General features: G+C 41.0%; 1 protein-coding gene across 1 annotated transcript in view; it reads left to right on the forward strand.

Moving 5' to 3' along the window:
- The window catches only part of sez6b (seizure related 6 homolog b), a 133,765-nt gene that overhangs the window by 48,302 nt on the left and 73,430 nt on the right, over positions 1 to 12,033 (forward strand). Inside the window, exon 4 of the mRNA XM_041940681.1 lies at positions 10,351 to 10,540. Coding sequence (XP_041796615.1) covers positions 10,351 to 10,540 — 190 coding nt within the window. The remainder of the gene's footprint in view (positions 1 to 10,350; positions 10,541 to 12,033) is intronic.

Genomic DNA, 12,033 nt, shown 5'->3' on the forward strand with positions numbered 1-12,033 from the left:
TCAACAGTCTTGATCAGCAGCTGTCTGTGTTCATTTGGAATAGCAAGCCTGCCTGTCTTCGGAGATCAATTCTCCGGCTCGACAGGTTTGAAGGAGGCCACATGCTTCAGAATTTTCACCGCTACTTTTGATACTGTGACGTTAATAAACTCCTTTATCGGGTCAGCTGCAAACTTTCTGAGCCCTGCCCGCCCTGCGTCAACACTGAGATATGATCTTCCTTCTGTTCTTCACATTCTGTGATTTTCTTACAGCCTCCCACAGTGACCCACAGAATGTCAGACAACCCAGTTATCATTAATATTTTCAAGAGTTCAGGAAACACAAAAGGCATTCTGCTCAAAAGCACTTGCCCTATTCCCCCAACTGGCCGCTCCCTTGAATCTGAAATTGACCAGTTTCTCACTGCAGAATTTGTTCAGAAGTGGCTGAAATCTATTATTTACAGCAAAATCAACTCCCCAAACCTAGCCCCCACTGTATCTCTAAAAGCACGACATGGGTGTCGACATCTCTGAGGTCCAGTAGAGTGACATTCTTGGTCTGGTGCACCCTTCATTTATATGCACCAGACATGACCTACTGCAATGCACAGTGCTCCACAGAGACTCTTCACCCACTATGAAGAGAAGCAATGCCTCCATGCCTCACCGCCTCAGTAATCTCATATCCATACGTTTTGGACATGCCCGAGGATGACTGACTTTTGGTCCAGTATGTTTGAAACTCTTGAACAGGCCCTCAGCACAAATGTAGACCCTGACCCTCTGACTGTTCTGTTTGGGCTTGCCCCATCTCAGAATATAACCACTAGAATACAGTGTGTGACTGTCTTTACCACCCTGCTGGCCAGGTGCTCCATCCTTCTGAAATGGCAGCATTCAGTTGAAATAACAGGGTTGCTCATCAGATGGTGTCAGATGCTGTGAGACTGGCTGTTGCTTGATTGCTTCAGTTTTAATGACAATTTGAATTGCTTGTAGCTTTTAGTTTAAATGCCCTTTCAAAACTGTATGTCTCTGGATATCTAGTTTGTAACTGATTTTAATCAGCAGTTTAGTCATTTCCTTGATTACCCTAGTTTGGACTTTCAGCAGAGTCAACAGCCATGACAGCCAGTGAACTTATTATATACTGGTGCTCATTAGTAAGAAAGGAGCCATTTATCCATTTTGTGGTGAAGGTGAACAACTTATCAACAGCTGATCTACAGCTTTGCAGTACTCTTGGAATTTTTCCTATTCCTGCTCCTTCCACATGGGAACATCTGATGCAACAGTTGCACTGGCTGCTGTTGTGGCTGGCCCACCTCCTGCTGCCACCAATGGATGGAGCTGCTGTATCAGGATCCTCCTTGGCGCTTGGGCAGGTTGAACACTTTCAGTCCCAATCCCTCTTCCTCAGGCCAACAACATTCATCTCATACAAAGTCTGTCCCTGACATTGTTGTTAATCAGTCACTCGCCCTGAATAAAATTATTTATATTAAATATTTAAAATATTTTGGTAATACAAGATGTAAATACATTTCCCCCGTTAGATCTACCCTCTTAGATCTGAGATTTCTGGCTGGAAAAACTTTTATCCTCTATGACTTTATCTCAACCATTAAATTGGACTTCCTCTTCTCATTTGACACATGGCTTAGAACCAGTGACATAAGTGCAACAGTGTAAATTATATAGTCAGTCTATTTAATGACAAGCTAGGCTGTCTCCCCACCAGCCCATAACACTGGATAAATGGAAAAATTCTGATGAATAACTGCTACCTTCACATGAGCCCTAGGTCTCCACCACATTGTTAGATTGTTTACCGACACCTCCCTCCAATATTAATCTCATTGCTTAAACTTGATATTCTTCCTACCCAGGTAATCAAAGAGGGTTTTGGAGTAATGGCCTCTTAGCATTGCAGAGGAGTCTCCTTTATCTGCCCTGGTCCCAGACTGCTTTAAGCACACCTGTATCCAGCCTCTCCTTCAGAAACCCTGTTTAGATCCAGCACTCCCTCATAACTACAATCCTAGATACGTAGAAACAATACAATTGACAAATTTCAGCTTCAGAAAGAACCACTGTATGTAAACAGTCTAAGTCAGAGTAACAAATGACATCGTAATGGGGGCAGACAAATATATCACTATCTCATTTTACTGGACTTCACTGTAGTCTTAGATAAGCTTGATAAGTTCTAATCAACAGACTTAGGAACTGGTTGACCTAGGTGTAACTGCTCTTAACTGTTTGTCATCTTACTTCTCAAACATTGTTCAAAGTCACTATTGACAGCTTTAGTTCTTCAGTGGCTCTCTTTTTAAGTGGGAACCCACAGGGCTTAGCCCTTGGCCCTGTTTGGTTCAGTTTTGTATCTTTAGACTCTTGGCCACATAATTTGCCATTTCACCCCTGTGTCCCACCATTGCTATGCCGATGACTCCCAGTTGTACATCTCATTCAGCCCTAAAAATCATAAAAATTTGGATTCTCTGCACTGCTGCCTTGCTGTCATTAAGGACTGGATAGCGTCCAATTTTCTGCAACTGAACATGGACAAGAAGTTCCCCTCAGTAATAGATCAGTGCTTCAGTTTAAAAACCTTAAAGATACCTATAAAACCTGCATTTGTATGGTGTTTTAATAGTGTCTATTTAAATGTTGTAATGTTATTCTGTATATTTTGTTTTACTGCTCAGTGTTTGACCACTTCTTGGCATCCCTGTTTTGCATGTCTCTTGTAATTTTTCATTATCTTTGTACCTATTTATATAGTACGGTATTGCATTTAGTAAAGTACCGTATGACTCCGGCAGTATAGACATAAAGTTTATAATGCTTCCTCCAACACATGACAGGTGGATACAGGACATGACAGGTGGATACAGGACGTTTTACAGTGCATACATTGTAAAGATTCTCACTGAAAGGATTTCTGAAATCCTTCCACATGACTGTAATCCCTACTACTCTATATCAATAACATAACTCTCCTATGATTTTTTATTTTTACCTACTGTCTTCTTTACTACATTCTGTTTTCCATTTCACTGACTTTAGGTATTGTATAATGTTCATTTTGAATAGCTTATCTTATTGAAATTTAGCTACTTGATTGTTACAATCAAACGTGTTTTTTAGATATGCTTACTTACTGGCTGACCCTCTCACCCCACTTGATGCTGCATTGTTTTATTGGTAATTTTAGTTTTCTGTGACACCTGGTCATGCTACCGTTGTACTGACTTTGTCATGTCTGAAGTAAACTCAAAAACAAGTTGGAAAAAGATTATTTGTTTGAGTATAGTTGAGCTTTGCATTTGAGCAATGTTATGGCCTTTTTGGCACATTCCAGTACAGCCCGAGGGTAGATTTGATGGACCTGGAATGTAGGGCCAATAGCATGCATCTGTAAAGCTTCTATAGGTGTATGATGTTTCAATCTATTGGCATTAGATTTTACCCTTACAGATATCCCATGTATGACCCATTAGGGAGAGGGTGGTGGTGGCAGCAGTGTTCATTGCTGTCACAGTGTCTTCATTAATACTATGGGTGCTCAAGTCTGAAATGTTCTTTGTGCACATGTAGTGGCTTTGAAGCACTAAAATGCTTGTTTTTGGCTATTGTGGCTGAAAGACGCATAATAAATATTAGTGAACAGATATATATCCAAGCAGTAAAGGTAAAGTAACAGTGCTAGTATGTTAAAGGTGCCCTGTGAAGTTCCACTACTAGTGCTATGGAGCAATGCTTTTACAAAAGGGAACCCCTTGTTGCACAGTCACGTATATGAAGAAATGGACAGGGCAATACACATTCCTGCTGCCAGTTTCAGTTTCAAATGATCTACAGCTGATGATTGTAATATGCAAAGGAATTAGTAAAACAACAAAGGCGGTGAAGAGCTAGCAAACATGAAAAAAAAGCTGTTGCAAATGTTTTAAGGGGAAGGAAATGCATTCAGGATGTTTGTCAGGCCTCAAAGATACACACAGTGTGTCTAGGTGTGTAACACTGAATGTAAACTGAAATTTGTTTGTTTACCAGAAAAGTCACAAGGATACCTTTTAAATGGCAGTCACACCCCAGCAATGTGTTGCTTAAAGGATAAAGCTGATGATACATTTTTGTTAATGTCAACAAATAGCGTGAAAAGACTTATTATTTAACCAAAAACATATGATGATCATACCCATCTTTCTTAGTTCAGTGGGGTAATTTCCTGCAAAAGTGAAACTGTACCTAATATCTTTTTGGCTGCGGTGCTTTCTCCAGTGCGACAGTTTGGACAGTTAGCGTGGAGAGAAATGAACAGATTTATATTATCAGTGGCCTTTTCTGACAGGCTCTGGGATGCCTCAGTCTACCTCTGTTCTCTCTCCACTGTGACCCACTTCTCCTATTGAAACAGATGTTCCCTCTACTCTATCATTTTCTCACCTCCCTCTTAATTACTGCCATTAATTACCAGACACACACACTCATATACTGTACATCTCTTTATGGGAACACATGTGGAGCATACAGTGTTTCCTTCTCATGATAGGGATGGTGACATTGCTTGAATATATGAAACACAGCTTGATGCATTTAAGAGGCAGATTCATCCGTTGAGAGATCTGTAAATATGGATGAAGGCAGGAAGTGTGATGTTTTGAAGGAGGCAAGCAATTAGTGGTAAAGAGTCGTCTTATTGTCTGCTGGGCCTGGCATTCTAACTGTGTGACACAAAATAAGACAATCAACAAAGGCTCTCAGAGGAGAACAGGAGAATATATAATACAGAAATACAGTCTACGACATTCAACATGATTTTGCTTTACACTAGATCTCCCCCTCATTTCCCTCTGTCTCCATTTTTGCGTTGCCGTGCTTGTTTTCACTCATCTCTCCAAACACACACACACACACACACACACTCATAGACTTTGATCCATTAGTCAACACCATATCCCAGGGTTCCATCTGTCCCTGTTTTGCTCTCATCCTCCGTGCTGTCCCGCAAAGATGTCGGCTTATATTTAATGAGGGAGTGTCAGTTGAATTATTCAGCTGTCATTTGTTGCTTTTATAAAGTAAATGGATGTCAGAGAGGCTTTTCTCTTTACAACCCAGTGCTCAGTGTTGTTCACTCTCTGCTGTGTCGCTGCATGAGAAAAGAGTTTTTTTATGATTTAGTTATTCAGTTATGTTAATATGTTAGTTACATGATGAAGTAAAGATGAATATATTTCAGTAGAGAGCTTTTAGGTGGTGTCGTACACCCTGTTACGGCCATATTTGTAGTCCTCTGTTCTTAGTAAAGAGGATTTTGAACTGCTTGCATGCTAAATATACACATCTTATAGAACATTAAATTTTGTTGGTCTTCATCAGGAACTGTCCACTGCAGATTTTTCCACTGCAATCTTTTTCCATTTGCATAATATCATTTTTTGATCAGCAAAGTCACACCTTTACCAATACCAATATCCACAGGCAATTTAAATCATTATTAAAAATGTAGTACACAGACTAAATTCTTACCCTTCCCTCTCATTTGTAAAAATCCAAAAAGACTTAGTTGTTTTTTTGTTTGTTTTTTTGCCTCCTGACCTGTACACCTTTCCTTTACCCTTCCTCCTAAATTTATTTTGACAGGCTGTTATCTTATGAAGATTGTGGCACATTAACACACATTACATCGTTTGCCCACAAGAGCTTCATGTAGGCTTGCATTTAAAATTACACTCAAAAAAAGTTTTACTGTGATGATGTTCGGCCCTGTTCAAGATGAATAATCATAGTAGGACCCAGGTGCTGGTACTGTATTTTATAAGGGCCACACCGTAGTAACACCCTCCTGGGAATTAAACCATCCTAATTAGCTCCTGTTGGGGGAGTGATACCTTCTCAATTTCAATATATTTTGGAGAGGAAATACGATCATTAAATTCAACAGAACGTGCTGTAATTTATGTTTCTGCGTCTGACAGTGTTTCTGTGTTCAGCAATACAAGTTTACAGAGCTCCACTCATCTTTCCGACATAACCCCCTCTTGACTTCTTGACTGCTTCTCGACTATTTGCTCCGTCCACCAAGCGTCCCACATCCCCACCAGTCGCGTTTCAGAAGTGGAGCCTTTTGCGTGCTGAGCTTTGTTGACTTGCTCAGATCAGGTTTATTTGGTAATTTTCCCTTGATTTTTGTGCTTCTCCATAGGTAAGTAGGCTGCATAGTGAAATGGTTTTGGTTTTGTCTGTTTAAATTGTATTTATTATTGGTGTATGATTGGGACTCGATGCAGGGTGTTTTATTTTGAAAGTTTACTGGATCGTCTACACTGTTCCTGTGTCTGACTTCCTGTCTGGCTCCATCTACTCGGGGGAGATTGACACATCCTTCACCTCTAAAAAATTGTCTCAGTCAGTTTTACAGATTACAATGTATTTGCCAGAAAACTGATGATTTTGGCAGAAACATGAGAGAAATCAAGAACAATTGTCAACAATGAGGGTACAAGAAATCTGTCCTAAATGATGCTGCTTCCACCAATTTGCGTACAGCCTGTCATCATCCTCAGAATATATCATAATGAAGTCATTATATGATGGGGATGCTCTGACATTTCCATCAACAGGTTCATTTTTTTGAATTTGGTTGAAGTCTCTCCACAACTTATGCATGGATTGTCATAAAATTTAGTAGACATTTTCATGCTCTCCTCCGCAGGAAGTGTAATAAGTTAAGTAATCGTCTGACATCTAGGGCCATCATCAGGTCAAATCTTCAGTTTGCCCAATACTTTGGTTAATGACCAAATACCTGCATGACATTCCCATCAGCCTCAGCTGTACTATGTCTTTTAATGCTAATTAACACTAGCACACCTCGCAGATGGTGAACATGATGACACCCAATTAGCAGTCTCTGTGTGGGTTTTACTGCTTTCGTCCTATTGGGTGAAGCTAATGAACTGTAGGAAGTGAAAATGACAATTTCAGAAGAAGAGTTAAGGACTGTGGAGACATGTCAACCAAAATTGGTTCAAAAAATCGTGCTGTTTTCTCAGAGAAACAGCAGTACAAAAATTGGCCTCCTCAACCAATGCTGTAACTTTCAAAAAATTTTACTGTGACTTGTTGACATGACACAGTTTCTTCAAACATCACACGTTGCATTTACCGCAGTTAACGATTGAGAGTTGAAAGTGTATTGTGATCTTTTATGTTGTCACAGTTATAACTCTTTTTCCAGACATGGGTTCATCCCTCATGATTATGTTTGTGAAGTACAGTTATACAGAAGCTGGACTGGTGCCAGGGCAAATTGGATTTCATCTCCCAATGTTCCCTCAAGTGTTTTATTATCCCTGAGCTGAAGGCATAATGTGATTACTTGGTGATGCCCTTTGTTCAGCACCCTATTATCCTGATGCTGTGTCCATGAGTTCATTAACGGCACATTATGACTTGTTATACACAAGCACGCTGCAGAGGCCGAGCTTGTACAGTATGAGTCATTCATGATGCGTTCAGGCTGGATAGACTCCTACAGTACGTGGGCTGCAACTAAATTTTTTGTTAAACAAGTGCACTGTAATTGAGTAATGGACTTTACGTAAAGTACATTATATAAGTAGTATCAAGTGGGTTTAAGTGACAACAATCATTAATCATTTTACATTTTAAACCAAAAGAAAAACTGTGTAACACAGTTTGTGACGCCTTCTAACGGCATCAGTCACATTTTGAAGCAAAAAACATGGTGATTAGTTTAACAAAATAACCTTAAGGTCCACTTACTAGTTTTTTCCCTCAGGTCCTTAAACTCTATTTTCTCGATTTAATTTTATGGTCGTCAGTGGTTGGAATTTGCTCAGTTGTCATGGAGATAGCTTGTTATTACATAACTTAAGCATGGGACATAATACAGTGAATAATAATATAGGAAACCAGAACCAAAACCAGAAGCAACTGACAGTCTTCAGGACCACGTTTACTGATGCTACATGCTCATATATCAACTTATGTGAGAAGTTCTGCCTCCCAAACAAAACAATCATAAGGCACAATAACCACAAGCCCTGGTTCAGCAAACAGTTTCGAGATTCTGGCACCACAGAGAACAGGCATTCTGTCATGCTGAGGGCACATGGATGCATTCAGGCTGGCTACACAGACCCTGAAGAAGGCCATCCAATCTGCAAAGGAATTCAAATTCAGTCTGGAGCGTGATTGAAGCGCCTACGACCGTGGAGGCGCCTGGAACACACTCAGGACAATCCCAGCTTGTTACTTTGACCCTGTTCCAAACCATCCCCGGGCTCAACACCTTTTACACTAGGTTGGTAAAGTCCCCTACCACACACACTGATGGCCCAGTGTCCCTCCCCCACACCACACACACTGACGGTGCACTGTACTTTTAACCCCACCACACACACTGATGGCCCCCTGCCCCCCTCCCCTCAAGGAACTGCGCTACCCCGCTTTTACCAGTGTTCTCGTTCATTTTCATTCAGTCCATCTCTGAATGCAGTGTGACACCCTGGATCAAAAAATGCAACATGCCTAAACGACTGCAGACCCTTTGCTCTTACATTTGTTGTCATCAACTGCTGTGAAAGACTGATCCGATTCTTCCTCAAACCAATCATTATATATATATATATATATATATATATATCCCCAAGCAAATCGTTTTCATGCCTGTTGTCTTGAATACAATTTTATTAAATTTGAAACACATACAAATATATTACATCAAGTCTACTATTTTATTAAATTATTTTTATTATATTCTTATTATTGAATATACCCTTTTAACTGACACTTGTGTCCTATCAGTGGATGCATACTGTATCGCTACAGACTGCCTCAGGAGAGCTGCAGATTCATCCCTCAGCTATGTGAGATAGGAGGCAGTTGATATGATCTATGGAGGGCCACATGAAGACAAGACGTCTCCTATCTTTAACGCATGAATAATTATATACCTGATGTGATAAAAGCTGATAAAAGTGACATTTCACACCATATGTGCTGTCGGCAATGGAAACAAGCTGACAATTATCAGGCCTGTCTGAGTGTAATCACTGATCCCTACACTGTCCTTTTGGCTTTTTCTTGTTTCTTATTTTTGATTTGTGCCAAAGTCTACTTAGCTTTATGCAAAGAAGACTTGCAATGCTTCCAGTGTTCATATGTTGTTAATGAAATGTTAGTCACTTGCTGCACTGCACTTGTCAAAGACAGTGCTTGAACCAGAGGTCAGAGACACATGCTGAGTCTCTCAGTTCATCATTCCTCTCCAGAACGCTGTTTTTTTCACTGGGAAATTCATGCAAGTTTAAGTGCAAACAAGCCCTTGAACTATGCAAGTAATAAGCCCTTCATCACAAATTGTAAGTGCAAATAGCTTCAGATGTAAAATTAATCCATGAAGGCTGGCACTCCTGTGCCCTGAAGCCCTTTCATAATAGGAATTGGAGCATTTTATTAACTGATCTGAAATTGGAAAAGTCTCTCTGCTGTGCTGTCTCACTGGCTGATGAATAGTGCATGGTGTGGCAACAATAGTGGCTGCCACTCTGAATGGACAAAGTCTGTGCGAAGCCTTGATGCCACTTTTGAAATTACCCACAATAATGTGCTGCTGCTGCTGTTGTTGGCAAGTTGGGTGCAATTTTGATGTCAATTGCTGTGACTGCAAATACATATTATGTAAAAAGTAAAATTTCCATATGATTTGCATATTGATGGGTGTGCCAGACAGGAAGAGGCTGTTTTTGACCACCTTAGAGCTTATAGGATCATCTTATATGGTTGGTAAAGAGCATGACTTTCTCATATGTTCACTTTTGGTGTTCTGTTCTCTCCTGCACAAACCCTTAGTGAATCAGAATCAAATCCTAAATGTATTGGTCGAGTACATTTAAGCATATGAAAGCCATTCAAAATTCATTTATTTCATCAAAACAGCCACAAAATTGGCTTACAACCATTACTTTGTAACAACAACACACCGGATGTAGTTTTCACTCTGACCGGTCTGATGAGAAACCAGTGCTTGCAAAAGGTTCCTAGGTGTGTGTTGAATATGCACAAACCGGCATTAGAGGAATGCATGCACGATTCGGCTGCAATGACAACCACAGGACAAATTTATCCAACGCTATTTTCTTAGTGAATGTGGTCCTCAGGACAGGATCATCAGCTCCTGTGGCAGGTTGAAGATCCTCAGCTGGTGTAGGATGCTGCTTTGCCTTCTTGGTCTCCTGCATCAGGTCTAGTCTAAATTCCAGAATCTGGATCTCTTGTTGTATTGTTTTTATATAACACATCTAATCCCTACTCTGTTTTCTCTCAGGTGATGAATGTGAATCTATCTGAGGGAGACAGGGTGGTGTTTGAAGATGTGGGCCACGGGGAGAACACCATGCTGGCCAATGAGTCCATTCTGATGAGGGGGTTGGTAGTTCGAAGCCACAGCAATCAGATCTCTATCCGCTTCCACAGCCAGAGGGCGCAGGTTGGATCAGTCCTGCTCAGATACCAAGGTAAGTGTGAATTACAGAGCAAATTCCACATGTGTTGTTGAAATAGACAAAAGTGTGAATCAAGCGGAGAGGAGAACTGCTGACCCGCTGCAGACATTGCCATGCAGTGGAAAGAACACTTTGAGGAGTAACTGAACCTGACCAACGTGTCCTCTGTGGTGGAGGCTGAGTCTGAAGGCTGTGGGAAGCCTCACCTGTATATCTGGCAGAGGTCGCTGAGGTAGTTTAGAATCTCCTCGATGGCAAGGTACGAAGATTGAATGAGATTGGGCCTGAGATGCTAAAGGCTCTGGACATTGTCGGGCTGTCTTGGCTGACACCCCTCTTCAGTGTCATGTGGAGGTCAGTGAACATACCTGTGGTGTGGCAGACCAAGGCGGTGCTTCAAGACCAGAGGGTGTCCTTCAATTATCAGGGACCTTACACTGCTCAGCCTCTGTTTTGGGAACATCAGTATTCTGTCTCTTCTTTTTGCAGAAGACGTGGGTCTGTTGGCTTCATGACTGTGACCTTCACCTCACATGGGGCGGGTTGTAAAGCTGCTAGAATGAGAGTCGGAAACATAGACTGTAGAAATAGTGGATGGAGCTTCTGGGCCTGAAAAGTGAAGCCAATGTGGAGGTGCTTTACGCTTGCATTCTTTCTCATGGCCAGTAGAAGGTGACTCCACTGGCTGCAAAAAGTCTCATTGTCTGTACGCCGCACTTGATTTTTACCTCAGTAAACAGTTTCCAATGAATTCATTGTCTAAATGGTTAGTTTCTTTAACACATAATGATATTCATTCACTAAATTATGATATCTAGAGGAGAATAGACAGGAAAACATGGTACGCTGGTGTGGATCCCATTTGATTGGAGTGTCCTCTTCTCGGGCACCTTCCTTCCTCTCTGGGAATGTCCAACTGGGAGGAGACCCTGGGGCACACCCAGAACTCGCTGCAGGTTACAGATTATGTATCTCATCTGGCCTGGGAATGCCTCGGAATCCCAGAGGAGGAGCTGGAAAACATTGCTGGGAAAAGGGATATCTGGAATACCCAATCTGTGATAAAAGGAAGAAATTGAATAAAACCTGCTCAGACTGCTTCTTATAGCAGTGAAAGACAATTTCCTTGGGTTTAGTTGGCAGTGGTACATGCACATAGACCTCTCCAAAATCTTTAACACCAGTCTGTATTCTAAGTTTTACCTCTTTCTGTTGACTGCACATTTTTCCTAATAATTCTTACTAATCCACATGAGTGTAATACTGTGACGCGGTGTTCTGCAGAAACAGACATGTGACCTTAGACCTACATGATGTCATCTACAGTGTCTGATTTGAGACTGGGGCTGCATGTAATTTTACGCACAGATGGCACAACAGCAGCAACTTCATTAAATATTTAAATCTCCTGCCATACATTCCAAGTTTAACAGTTACTGTAAATCATCTGGAGTAATGAAGCTGTCCTCAGGATGAGCCTTGAGCTCCTTCAAATCTTTCTGAAC

Source organism: Chelmon rostratus, chromosome 7 (assembly GCF_017976325.1).
Source record: "Chelmon rostratus isolate fCheRos1 chromosome 7, fCheRos1.pri, whole genome shotgun sequence".
Lineage (NCBI taxonomy): Eukaryota > Metazoa > Chordata > Actinopteri > Chaetodontiformes > Chaetodontidae > Chelmon > Chelmon rostratus.